The sequence below is a fragment of the Xyrauchen texanus genome, chromosome 45 (genome assembly GCF_025860055.1).
Source record: "Xyrauchen texanus isolate HMW12.3.18 chromosome 45, RBS_HiC_50CHRs, whole genome shotgun sequence".
Taxonomy (NCBI): Eukaryota; Metazoa; Chordata; class Actinopteri; order Cypriniformes; family Catostomidae; genus Xyrauchen; species Xyrauchen texanus.
In genome coordinates, this window is record NC_068320.1 from 25,362,806 (window position 1) to 25,377,742 (window position 14,937).

Here is a 14,937-nt window from a genome sequence, read left to right on the forward strand (position 1 = left end):
TGACGCATATCCATGGGAGTCTTTTTATTGATTGGTGTTACATTTCTTGTTAAAACAACTATGCTTCCACATGCGGTGCTATCTTTCATCTAGTCTTGCGTAGCCAGACTTTTGACAATAGGAATATAGTCGGGTCCAATTTTGAGCTTATTCTAGCCAAGAACCGTCCGCTTAGACCTGCGTGTATACATTTGGAAACATGTTAGCTTTGAAGTAGTCAGCCATTATATCTCAAAAGCATTAAAAATGTAATTTCCATCAGCTTCATTTCCACCACAAAATTCTTTTAGACACAATGCAGAATTTGAGATGTGCTGGAAATGACTCTGTGGTGGAAAAAATGGTCTGCGATAGTTGATATTACAATATAGCTTGTGAATGGGTTTACAGAAAACAGGAGAAAAAATGTGTATACATTTTGTGGTCAGGATTTCTGTCCATCCAAAAGAAGTAAGTACTGATGATTTAACAGACATAAACAAAGCACAATATACAGTTCTTCTCGTGGATTTCTAGTTAACGTTAAAGTGCCTTAAAATGAAAAATAACTTATTAGTTCCTCCTCAAAACCACCCATTGTCATATCACAACTTCCTCTCAGATTGAAACTGAGGATTGTCAGCTAGCATTTGCCATTTTTGTGAGCAATATGCATCAGATAGTCAGTGAACGGACCGATGGGTGGACCAATAGCATGCTGTCTGAAACCTTTACCTATAGCCAATGAGAGTAATGCACTTTGATTCAACTCTTGCCATGCTGCCCGCAGTTCGATATAAAGTATGTTGTATGACCTCTCCAGGCCTATGATGATTAATGGACGTTAGATTTATAGATCTCATACCAAAGAGAAAGTGCTGTGCTATATGGGCCGCAATGTAATTACTACCTCCATTATTATGTGCCATACACACTGTAGCAGCTGTAAGTTACACCAATGACAATCCATTTAGTTGCTTGTGTCAGTTCAGAGAATAAGTTCAATACAGCTAGACTGTGAATTTAAGAAGGTATTTATCCATTATTCTTGAAGCGGGGCTTCTAAACCAGAGCAATTACCTGGTAAAAAATATTGCATACATCAATATCCACATGCTATACAGCATAGATTAAATTCTAATTCATGCTGAGCAAGGTCTAACCATCTACCATTTGTGAGGTAAAAACACTTAATCAGCTTCACAAAGAACAGAATGGTGCATTATTTTCAGAAAACACCTTCAGTGGTCATGATCTGTCTATACTAGAGGTTAGAGTTCAATACCAATACTGTATATTTCACAAGATGAGGATTATTGATGAGGAATAAAAAGAAAAAACTATCTGCAACTATCGGTAGAGATTTTGGCCGATAACCGATAGTTCCAAAAAGCAATTATCGGCACCTATTAATCGGTAAAACCAATATATCGGTCTACGTCTTAGTAAACCAATATATCGGTTTTACAGATTAATCGGTTCAGATAGTTGCTTTATGAAACTACCCGTTATCGGCATGATATTAACGGTAATCTATGCTAATAGTTGTAATCTATGCTGTGGGGTTGACAATATTAATCCATATTTTTATCCTTCAATGCAAATTTGGCTATTTTGATTAGATGAATCAAGTGTTTTAAATTGAAGCGAGGGCATAAAAAGAAAAATGCGACTATATGGAAAGGTGCCCCATCAGCACATACAATGTGTCTCCAACTTATGTCTGTTATGTGGTTTCACAATAAACTGTATCTGGAATTTTATTCATTTTGTACTCTTGTTGCCTCTATGTCTGTGACTGTCATAGTAAGGAAGGGCTAAATATGTATACATTTTAAAAACTATCGACTGATTAATCGGTTATCGTCCTTTTAGACCACCTTAGATATCGGTATCTGCAAAATCCACTATCAACCTCTAGTCTATACTGTATTAGTCACTAGGGATTTATTGACTTGCTATTGGCAGAATCAGTTGTTGTTTAGACAATGTTGGCTGTAATCTTTCACAGACGGCTGAGGGGGCCCTCGCCAACCTGAAGAGTAAATATGAGAATGAGAAGACAATGGTGACAGACACCATGATGAAGCTGAGGAACGAGTTGAAAGCTTTGAAAGAGGATGCGGCGACCTTCTCTTCCCTCAGAGCCATGTTTGCCACACGGTGAGAAACATACACCAGATCAGTGTTTGGGAAGCTACTTTGAAACTGTATTATATCAATAAGCTACCGATAATTTAAAATAATTCTACTGTCTACTACATTTACTGTAAAGGATTAGTTCATCCAAAAATGGAAATTCAGTAATTGTTTACTCACCCCTATGTTGTTATAACCCTATATGACTTTCATTTTCTTAACACAAAGAGAAATTGTAAAAAAAACAACATTTGTTCTCAGTGATGTCATAAAATCCAGTTAAAATGCCAGTTAATGGTGACCACAACTTCAAGCTTCAAAAGGACACAAAAGTATAATTCAGAAGTCTGATAAATTATTCCATGAGACTCATGATTGTTATGAAATCATACGATAAGGTTTTTACATTTAAAAATGTTTACTGACAGTTGAACTCCTGATAGGGCATGAGAGCAACAGTTCACGCTGCTCCCTCGCGATATTGAGGTTTCAAGCAAAAACACGTTTTGTTTATCTAAAAACACGTCCTCCACAGCGATGGCGACAACAGACCACAACTCAGCTGCACTCAAAACAGAGAACAGAACTTACTAAACATGTCTGAAGAGTTTGTAGTCAACGAATTTATGCATTTCTATGCCCAGCCTTATTTCACAGCGTATGGATTTAACCGCACGACTCCAAAAATAAACAAAAATTATCTGATTACCATAGAAAATATACCTTTTATCACGTGCCTCCTCTATGGTTCTGTTTGATTTCCGAGTAAAAAAATGTAACTAAGGCTGGGCATAGAAATGCATCAATTCTTCGACTACAAACTCTTCAGACACGTTTAGTGAGTTCTGTTTAGTGTTTTGTTCTGTTGTCACTGTGGAGGACCTGTTTGTAGATAAACAAAAATATTTTTCGCTTGAACGCCCCAATGTTGTGAGGGCGCTGTGTGAACTGTTGCTCTCGTGCCCTATCATGAACATGCAAAGAGATCAATTCTAAGTGAACATTTTCACTAAATAAGACATTAGATTTTGGTTTGTTTCTCACTAAACCTTAGCATATGCTTTCATAACAATCATGAGTATCATGGAATAATTTATTAGACTTCTGAATTATACTTTTGAAGCTTGAAGATGTGGTCACCATAAACTGCCATTGTGACATCACTGAGCACAAGTTTTTTTTCACAATTTCTCCCTTTGGGTTAAGAAAAAGAAAGAATGTCATAAAGGGTTATAACAACACAGGGATGAGTAAACAATGACTGAATTTTCATTTTTGGGTGAACTATCCCTTTAAGCTCAAGTAGCTAGCTCGAAGCTGCTAATAAAATGTTACTAAATACAATAAAGCAACTTGGCAATGTATTTTTAAATATATATCACTAAATATAAGATGATAAATATTGTTTTGCAAGCAAAAGTATTCACCTAGGATAAAACAATGTGGATCTTAATTACGATTGCAGCACTAAACAACTTTTGAACAGATAAATGTACACTAAATGTATCCAATTAACTTGAAAACACCATCATTTATATGAATATATTTTTTATAATTTAACAAAAACTAAATATTTTGTTACAGAAAAGAAGATGTAATATGCCTCACGGGTTTCTGAGCATGAACCCTTTCACCAAAATAAATAATACATTTAATATGAACATTTTAGGAGAGCATGCTGCACATACAATACAAATTAACAAATAATAGCAAAGGTATTCAATACAAGTTCAATACAAGTTAAGCTCAATCGACAGCATTTGTGGCGTAATGTTGATTCCCACAAAAATACAATAATGGATATTAATAGATTCGTCCCTCCTTTTCTTAAAAAAAAAAGTGAAAAAGTTTACGGTGAGATACTTACAATGGAAGTGAATGGGGCCAATTTGTGGAGGGTTTAAGGCAGAAAATTGAAACTTATAGGGTAGTCATTAATCTGTTAAAACTCATGTATTATTTGAGCTGTAATGTTGTTTAATTCATAATTTACCGCGATTACAGTGTTTACGGTATTACATCGTTAAGTTGTAAAACTGGATATAAGTTTACACAGAAAAGGTTAGATGGCCACTTTATCCTACTAAAATTATGTTACCACATTTGTTTACGTCTCGTGGCTATACTTTTAAAACAGTGAGCATTTTAATGTTCACGCACTGGCCCCATTCACTTCCATTGTAAGTGCCATTGTAAAAGTCGAAATACATTTTTGCGGTAATCAGTATTATGCCTTAAATGCTGTTGATTGAGCTTAGCTTGTATTGAACCCGGAATATTCCTTTAAGTTAGTAGTGTCATTAGTTAGCTACTCCCCAACACAGCTTTACAATTCCCACTAGTTATATCAGGATGATGACAGCATCATATATGGTCGGTCTAGATACCCATATTTTCCATGATGGGTCTTTTCTCCAACTCTGATTTGGTTTATTTTGAAAACTCTGTTGAGAACAAAATCAGTTATGACTAATGGATAAAAAATGAGTCAGTTTGTGAGCCTGCAGCGCATCTGAGTGAATGTCTTTCTCTCTTATTAGCTGTGATGAGTATGTGACTCAGTTAGACGATATGCAGAGACAACTTGCTGCGGCTGAAGATGAGAAAAAGACGTTGAACTCTCTCCTCCGCATGGCCATCCAACAAAAAATCGCCCTCACCCAGAAACTAGAAGACCTGGAGGTTGACCATGAGCAGTCTCACCGTACCCGTGTGGGCAAGACATCCAGACTGCGGACTCACACACCTAAAGTAAGTGGAACGCCCGTCCCGCCCCTTCCCGACACCACAATGACAATAACCGAGGTGCTTACGGCAGCAGCCGCCATCACCTCGCCCACCACCCAGAATATATCCACTTTTACACCCTCCGAACCCTCCGCCCCCAACAGCCCACCCACATTGGAAGCCCCCTTGTCCCCCGCCTCCTCCTTGACCTCATCCTCTTGGACACCCCTGACCACGCCCTACCGTCAGAGAGTGTCCCAGTGGACAATGGGAGTCCGGGCGTATGTAGTAAAGCCGCACTCTTCCAGTGTGGACTACGGCCACCTACCTACCCATTCCTCCATCCTGGCCCGTCGCTATGCAAGTCAATCGCACTATTCCCCGGGCTCCGCCCCGTCCTCGCCCTACCGCTCGTCACATTTGGCCAGTCGCCCTTCCACGTGGAGCTCCCCCCAATCTCGCCTGCTTCCCAGTCACCTGATGCGTTCCACCTCGCGATACACGCCCCCATCATCCACCTACACCCCACTGCACCCTAGAAATTACAGCTCACAGCATCCCCGGTACTGACGCCCGGTGGGTATCGCAGAGAGGAGGACACACTGGTTTCCAGTGTTTAAATGGGGGGAGGGGGGAGGGTATGTACTCAGGGATTCATTGGAGCACAAGTGTCCCGGCCTTCTTCAAATGAGACTGTTGGTCAGTTCTCAGGACATTGTGTTCTGTCAAACACCCGTCCGACATGATTTTTGGTGCATGTGGACTTACAGATGATCAGATCAGAGGGATTTTTAGACAGTTTCAACAGGATGTTACATTGACAGAATCATTGACAGTCACTTAACACGCACTGCGTATGAATCATTACTTTGTTTATACAGACTTCAAATTGTCAAGGATTTCTTCTATATTTAAGAAAGGGTTAATCAGAAGCAAAAAGGTTTTTGTATGCTTTGGTTTAGGTTGTGTATAATGTGAGAAATTTGACTATGGAAATGTTCAGAATAGCATACTACCATACTTGTCTTACTATTGCATGTTTTCTGGATGATTGCTCGCCAAAAAGAGGACACTTCGAAGAATATTGTATTGCAGTTCGCTTGACCTGACCTTCAATTTCTAGTGTTTCAAAGGGAAAAAAATGATAGACACATAATTAAAGAAATATTTCAGGTTCAATACAAGTTAAGCTCAATCGACAGCATTTGTGGCGTAATGTTGATAACCACAAAATAAATGTTGACTCGTCCCTCCTTTTCGTTTAAAAAGGCAAAAATCGAAGTTACAATGGAAGTGAATGGGGACAATTTTTGGAGGGTTTAAAGGCAAAAATGTGAAGCGTATAATTTTATAAAAGCACTTACATTAATTCTTCTGTTAAAACTCGTGTATTATTTGAGCATCAATTTTACGGTCATTTTAGGGTTTACAGCATTACGTCGTCTTGGCAACGAAGTTGTAAAATTGGATGTAAGTTTACACAGACAAAAATCTTGTTAACATGTTGTTTATGTCTTGTCGCTATACCTTTAAAACAGTGAGTATTTTAACGTTTACTGATTGGCCCCATTGGCTTCCATTGTAAGTGCCTCCCAGATTATTTTCTTGACTTTTTTTTAAGGAGGAACACGTCAAAATACATCTTTGTGGTATTCAACATTGTGCCACAAATGCTGCTTTATTTGTTTTTACTTTTATTGATCCCAGAATATTCCTTTAATATCTCCATTTTGAATCATTATTTGATCAGACTGCCAAAATGTGACTCTACAAATGACATAAATACACACAACATTTATTGTAAGTGCCAAATGACCATTTTGATTTCCAAGATTGTAACTGGACTCCATATGCAATGGTGATGAGGTCATGAGGTCATGTGACAAGTAGGATGCTGCTGTTTGAAATATTTAGCATTCTGCGTACTATTTCATAATATACTTTACAGCAATAAACAGTATGCTAGTATTCCGTTCTGAACACAGCCTAAAATGTGAGAAAGCTGGCTATGTCTATGTTGTCACAGTGCCATCCAGTGGATTAAACTGGGCTGCCCATGTAATGGTGAATGTGCAAAAAGTGTTGTGAATTTCTCTAGTGACAATTTTATTCGTATTTTTTACAGCAATGATTAGCCTGATCCTGGATCGGATGTTACGTAAAACCGAGAATTCGTTAATGTTATGAGTGCTTACAGGAAAGTGCTAGCGATGTTGCATTGAATGTACATTAATGTTGAAGTGATGCATATGTCTAGATGACTATATACAATTCTCAGGGAATATCATCTAAGCCAAATACTTTGTGGAAAATAACATGTACCATTTACATATAACACATATTAGTCACGTGACATCTGAAGCAGTGATTTACAGTATAACGCACAGTGCTTGTATATCACCAGACGTGACTGCTGTCTATGTTCTTATAAAGACAACTCAACCCTCAGTTTGTATTGGCATGCTATCCTTTTGCACTGGCATTTTTAAACATTCTACCTATATATATATATATATAGGCAAAACACCACATTTCAGAACTTGCAGCCAAATAAGTTGCTGCCAAATTGTCCAGAAAGCACTTAATAAGGGATATGCAAGAGCCCAAACATCTTTGGCATCCTCTTAGTTCCTCTGTTATATTTTCCAAATATGTCTGAGGTGTTTGTGTCCTCCCGTTACGTTCCGATTCTACTTCACCAAAGACACTGACCGGCCTTCTAGAGCCATATTATGATTCTACAAAACCCAACACAAACGTTCTTAAAGCCCGAAGCATTTGACAGGTGTCCCTGACATACTGTAGTTTCCCTGCACGCTATTTTAAGCTGATTTCCACTTAATGCATTTAAGCAAAATCACATGAGCAAGAGTGATGTTGTACTTGTTTTCAGCATAATAGCAAGGGTGGTATTGCTTTTATATAAAGTCCTATAAACAATATGTTTAAATACTTGAAACTCAATTGACATTTTAGAAATTAAGACGTTATTTTTGCTCCATCAATACAATTTTGCAAACACAAAGTCAACTGATGTGCTACAGTGAAATGTTCCAATGCTGTTATATTAAGTAAGTAAGAAAATCTGCATATTTAATTTGACATTTTGCTAAATAATATGCATTAATGCTCACACAGGCCTTGGTATTATCTAAACGTAGGTGGTATCTATAGAAAGCTATGCAAACCATCTTTTTTGTCGTATTCTTGCTTAATTTGTACCACACTAGCCTTAGATGCAGCTTTTTAAAAGCCTCACTTATGCAGTTGTTTAACTTTCCTTTGGGAAGTGCACAAATTGAATCTGGGACTATGAAATGGTTGACTGGCATTTGTTCTGGTTTGTACAGAAAGGTGTTTGAAAGTATCTGTTATCTAAGGGTTTAGGGGCGTAAGTAACAGATTGCATATGTTTTTCAACACAGGACAGAAACCCTGTGTAACCTCCTCTCTGTGGCACCCTTTTACCTGAGGTCTGATGCGCACATACAGAACATGCATGAAAAGAGTCGCACATGATCATGTCATCTCCAAACCTAAAAGCCCAGTTGCAATGTCCTCATTCGCAATATCATTGCAACGGATGTCCAATTTAAAGTAACCTGTCAAATGCTTCCTGCTTCCTCTTTGATTTTTTTTCTCATTCTCCCTGTGAAGTTAATGATGCATCACACATTGACCATCTGCACTAGATGAATGTGTTTTCTACTGTGTTACTGTAAAAACAGACACTTTGTGCAAATGCAGCACCATTTAAGAGTTGTTTTAGAGTGGACTGTTATTCTGTTGTCACTGAATGTTGCTATCTGCTGTCTCATGCATGTGTATACAGTACATGGGGTAGAGGAAACCACTGTATATATCTGTTGTTAAACGAACAGTAACGCATTGTATATTCTTCAAATATGCTGTAAATAACAGGTATAAATGAAATGCATTTATTGGGTCTGTGTCCTCATTACATCAAGAGGTCGCAAAGTTTCATTTTCTATGTTCATCTAAGGCTCTTAACAACATTATTGCTCAACATTATAGAACAATCTGTTAAAATATCCAGATAATAACCAATTTACAATAGTAGCCATGGTCGGGTCTAAGGGGGTATTTGGGGGGGCATTGCCTCCATAAACTATAGCCGAGTCTAAAGTGGTGCTGGGGGGCATTGCTTCCTTTAACTATGGTCGAGTCTAAGGGGGGTCTGGGGGGCATTGCCTCCATTTTATCATGGCCTAGTCTAAGTGGGGGCTAGGGGGGCATTACCCCAATAAACCATAGCTGGGCCTAAGAGGGGGCTAGGGGGACATTGACCCCGATAAAGTATGGTCAAATCTAAGGTGGGGCTAGTGGGGCATTGCCCCCATAAACCATGGCCGTGCATAAGTGGGGCTGGGGGGGCATTGCCCCCGATAAACGATGGTCGAGTCTAAGGGGGGCATTGCCTCCATAAACTATACCCGAGTCTAAAGGTGTGCTGGGGGGGGTGCATTGCTTCCTTTAATTATGGTCAAGTCTAAGGGGTGTCTGGGGGGCATTGCCTCCATTTTATAATGGCCTAGTCTAAGTGGGAGCTAGGGGGGCATTACCCCAATAAACAATGGCTGGCGCTAAGAGGGGGCTAGGGGGACATTGACCCGATAATGTATGGTCAAGACTAAGGTGGGGCTAAGGGTGCATTGCCCCCGTAAACCATGGCCGGGCCTAAGTGGGGCTAGGGGGGCATTACCCCAATGAACAATGGCTGGCGCTAAGAGGGGGCTAGGGGGACATTGACCCCGATAAATTATGGTCAAGTCTAATGCTGCGTTCACACCAGACGCGAATAGCGCGTCAGGCGCGAGTGATTTCAATGTTAAGTCAATGCAAAGACGCGTTACGCGCGTAAAAAATTCCTGCGGCGCGACTGAGGCGTAGAGCGCGGCGCGGTAGACGCGAATACGCCTCATTCACGTGTCAAGTTCGCGCGAATGGCGCGAATTGAGCGTCTGGCGCGTTGCAGCGATCTGCGCGAATGGTGCATTTTGTGCATTCACGCGTTTGACGCGAATTCGCGTCTGCCGCCCGAGTTGAAAAATCTGAACTTTGGCGTCAATTTGCGCCGCGTTAACCAATCAGGAGCCTAGCTGCCTGCTGTCACTCAGGAGGTAAAGTGACGTAAACTTTCATTATTATTGTAATGTAAAGACAACCAACATTTGAATGTTCTTTAATTTCATTGATATGAATGTTATCTTTAATGCTCTTCATATCTTATGATGATTTGTAATCATTTAGAACAGTATATATGAAACATTTGTATCTATTGTATTTTGTCATATAATTTTGGAAATAAAAAAAAAAAAAAGACAACCAACATTAGTGTCTGGACAGTGTTGAATAAGGAAAAAAACACAGGACAGGTTAATTACTTTTGGAGGCTGGCTCCATTTATCATCAAAACAAAAATAAATAAATAATTTAACCTGATATACTACCATGGAAAACCTGACATTTTTAAAAAGTCTCAACTTAATAAATGTGCATGTGGACCTGACATCCTGGAACTGGGGCTGACAACCTGGGAAAAAAAATACAAAATATAATAATAATGGACTATTTTTAGATAGTTTAGCTCTTTATAGGTTTGTGGGTGGCTCTTAAAAGAGCCGTTGTGGGGAAGTCATGAGGAGGATTTCAAACGCTACTCCGTCGGCTGCCATGGTACTGCTCCCTCCGCCGAGAAGTGTGCCATGAAGACATCCCTCACCCGGAGTGCCTCTCTGGAGGAGTTGTTGGCCGCAACCCGACCCAGACCTGGCAGTGGCTCCTCTCCAGCATGTCCCGCCCCTCGCTGGTGGACCCAAGTACGGCGACGACGACCCATACGCCGCTGTTCTGCTCTCCAGAGCAAATACAGAGCGGTGACTCTCTCCACGAATTCTCGATCAACATCAGCCATCTTGTAAAAAGATGGCCGTCATCGGATTTCAGCCTCCGACGCTGCGTAAATTTCAGCTTCAAACTTTTGTTTTTTACGCGCGTCAATTTCGCTCTTGACGCGCGAATGGATTCAAAGTGGTCAAGCGTATAACTAGACGCGGTAGGCGCAAATTTGACGCGCTATTCGCGACCGGTGTGAACGTAGCATAAGGTGGGGCTAGGGGGGCATTGCCCCCAAAGACCATGGTCGAGTCTAAGGGGGGAGGCTGGGGAGGTTGTTGCCCCCTTTAACAATGGCCGAGTCTAAGGGGGGGGGTTAAGGTGGGACCCCGGTCGGATGGTGCTATGACCATGCACCACTCCCACTTCCTTGGTCAGAAGGCGAAAAAACCTATTGTCAAAACTAAAATTCAAAATCCCCGGTCTTTATTGTGGAAAATGTTGTGTTATGCATGGTCCTAAAGTGAGGTAAGTGAAAGCTGTATGCAGTAGATAGTTTGTGCCTAGTGTACCCCAAATATGTGAATTGGGATGCAGCCAAATGTAATACTGCCCCCTGGCTGTGGGAGCACTAACCTCTCGGTCTCTTCTAGATAGTCAGCAGCCTCCTGCCACATTGCCACAACTCTACAAAGAACTAAACATGACGGGCCCCTTTAGACCACAGGTAATCCTATACACCTTATGTTTCATTCTATTGTGCTAATTTCAGTTTCACTCTGAATTCAATATAGCATACTTATATAAATAAAATTTTGTGTGCCTGAATTAAAGACAACATGAAATATGATTGACCCTATTTAATTTATATGCAATTTATCTCTCTCTCCTCTGTGTATCAGAACATGATTTTGTTGGAGATGGATTATGGTGACTGGTTCCTGCCTCCCCGACTCCAAATCAGAGGCACTGCTTGGATTTTGTACATCAGGAGTGCCTCACATTACCTACTATATTAACCCCAGTGCCGCCCTGATCCTGAGCTGAAGGCGATACATACAGAGCACTGGAAGCTGTAGACACTCTATGGTGTGCCCTGAATGCCTATGTAAACCCATGACAATTTGGCATCATGATTAGATCATAGTCATGTGATTTGTATCATCGTTCAGCAACTTTTAGCCTTTGACACTTTTTTGACACACTATTAAAAGTGTTGATGTTTCACATTTTTGTCATCTGAATGTTATATTATACAATCACTGATGTTTTTGTTTTAATGCTTTTAGGACACTTTTTTAGACACTTTTAAGTTAAATAAATAGTAAATAGAGCATGCAGATGTTTTAAGCAAACATAAAACCTTACTAGTATTACTAAAATGGGTTAAAGTGATAGTTCACCCAAGCATGAAAATTATCTCAATATTTACTCACCCTCATGCCATCCCAGATGCATATGACTTTTTCTTCTGCAGTAAACAAATGAAGATTTTTAGAAGACTATCTCAGCTCTGTAGGTCCATACAATGCAAGTGAATGGTGGCCAGAACTTTGAAGCTCCAAAAAACACATAAAGGCAGCATAAAAGTAATACATAATACTTCAGTGGTTAAATTCATGCCTAATGAAGCAATCCAGTCAGTTTTGCATGAAAACAGACCAAAATGAAACTAGCCGTCAAGCACTAGGAATTGTAATCAAGCTTCAAATCATGATCGTGACTAGAGTCTGCAATGGCACGGAGTTACATTTTGATCTGTTCTCATCCAAAACTGATTGGATTGTTTCATAAACCAATGGAGTTGCATGGATTTATTTTATGCTGCCTTTATATGCTTTTTGGAGCTTCAAAGTTCTAAAACCCATTCACTTGCATTGTACGGACCAACAGAGCTGAGATATGCTTCTAAAAATATTAATTTGTGTTCTGCAGAGGAAAGAACGTCATACACATCTGGGATGGCATGAGGGTGTGTAAAAATTGAGAGAATTATCATTTTTGGTTGAACTATTCCTTTCATCACTTGAGAAAGAAAAGTTACAATGTTAAATAAAATCTTGTTCAATCGGGTTCAGTACAAATGAACTCCTTCCTCAGTTTGAAAAATCACATTTACATTTATAGCCTACACTATGCATAGAAGTCTATGGGGCATTGCAATGTGATAAATGCTAAAACAAAAAACATATTTTAAAAGTGTAGCCACAATGCTTAAAATATTATGTGTTAACATAATGACATAAAATCACTTAAGTTATATGTCATTTTTTTAAAGGGACTGTGTACAGAAAGGTAGTCCCACTTTTAAAGATGATTTAGAAAACTTTGCCGCTCAAATAACATGCACATTTTGTAAGGTACAATGAATACATCCCTCTAGAATGTCTTGCCCCATTGACGTCCATTGTAAGTGCTTTACTGTAAATGTGAACGAGTCAAAATTATACTCCGTGGTCGCCGACAGCATGCAACAGATGCTGCTGATAGAGATGTTAAAGAAAGAACATTTCTTTAAAACCTGGAGGTTAAACGTGGGCTACTAAAGCCTTCTAACACCCCTAAAACTGAGTGTGAAATTGTGTAAACTGTCCAAGTTAAAGTAAGCTTTATTATGTATCCTTTTTAAGCCTTACTTGTCAAAACCGGCAGATTATATCCATTCAATGCCATAAACTACCTCTCTGTAAATTTGTTGCAGGTGAATATACATGTTTTTCATCTGGACGGGAATGCTGCATGCATGAATTTTGTTCTTAATATACCATTACTGTTTCAACCTTTTCTTAATATTTGCACTGCTGTTGAAGTTTGTATATTCATGGTCTTCTAATTTACATTCTGTAACCCAGTGGTTATCTCAGCTGCAAGCACAAACACAAACACAATCCAGAGCATTCCAGTGCTGTTGGTAGGTAATGACTGTTAATCTCATCTTCTCTGAACACTAATGTCTTAACCTGCTGTTCAAAACACACTGGACCTACTGATGGATTGTCCAAAAGTGTGGACGATCCTTTGGGACTTGACCTACCCAGGTCAACTGTGAATTCATCCAAAGTACCCTGAGGTGTATTGCTTTTGTTTTAATGTTGATTTTGCATTCTTGACCATTTGTGTATCAGCCACAACATTAAAACCACCTGCCTAATGTTGTGTAGGTCCCCATCATGCCAACAAAACAGTGCCAACCCGCATTTCAGAATAGCATTCAGAGATTATATTCATCTCAGCACAATTGTACAGAGATGTTATCTGAGTTACCGTAGACTTTGTCAGTTCAAACCAATCTGACCATTCTCTGTTGATCTCTCTCATCAACAAGGCGTTTCCGTCCGCAGAACTGTCGCTCACTGGATGATTTTAGTTTTTGGCACCATTCGGTGTAAATTCTAGAGACGGTTGAGTGTGAAAATCCCAGAAATACTCAAACCAACAATCATCCATGTGATTATCTAATCAGCCAATCGTGTGGCAGCAGTGCATAAAATCATGCAGATACGGGTCAGGATCGTCAATGTTCGTTAATGTTCACATCAACCATCAGAAAGGTGAAAAAATTCGATCTCAGTGATTTGGACCGTTGCATGATTTTATGTACTGCACCGCTAACCAGATAACCGCTCTGTACAATTGTGTTGAGAAGAATATAATCTCAGTATGCTGTTCTGGGATGCATGTTGGCGTTGTTTTGGCATCACGAGGGGGACCTACACAATATTAGGCAGGTGGTTTTAATGTTGTGGCTGATCGGTGTATGGCACAGCACTCTCAATCTTATGTATTAGCCTAAATAATCAAGAAAAACAATGACAAGATTTTAAACTAATCACATTTATCAACAACTGAAATATTTAGAGTCTTTCTGGCAAGTAGCAATAAAGTTTAATGTAGGCTAATTCTCTATGACTAAATAACATAAACCGGTGTAATGTTTGCTGTTTAATGAGTATATGAATAAAATGATTTAATAAAACCAAAATTAAACCACTTTGTGTCATGACTTAGTTTTGCGCTCTCTTGCAGTCTTATATCATTTGTACTATTAAAGTAATATTCCGTGTTCAATACAAGTTGAGCTCAATTGACAGCATTTGTTGCATAATTGTGATTACAATAAATACAATAAAAAAAAGTCTTGTCCCTCCTTTTCTCTTAAAAAAGAAAACATCAAGGTTACAAGGAGGCTCTGTACAAAGGCAGTGAATAGGGCCACTTTTTGGAGGGTTTAAGATA

At 39.3% G+C, this 14,937-nt stretch overlaps 1 protein-coding gene across 1 annotated transcript in view; it reads left to right on the forward strand.

Moving 5' to 3' along the window:
- LOC127637471 (protein bicaudal D homolog 1-like) overlaps positions 1 to 12,165 on the forward strand; it is a 36,320-nt gene extending 24,155 nt beyond the window's left edge. Inside the window, exons 6-9 of the mRNA XM_052118559.1 lie at positions 1,991 to 2,142; positions 4,659 to 4,869; positions 11,355 to 11,428; positions 11,604 to 12,165. Coding sequence (XP_051974519.1) covers positions 1,991 to 2,142; positions 4,659 to 4,869; positions 11,355 to 11,402 — 411 coding nt within the window. The 3' untranslated portion in view covers positions 11,403 to 11,428; positions 11,604 to 12,165. The remainder of the gene's footprint in view (positions 1 to 1,990; positions 2,143 to 4,658; positions 4,870 to 11,354; positions 11,429 to 11,603) is intronic.
- The last annotated feature ends 2,772 nt before the right edge of the window (positions 12,166 to 14,937 follow it).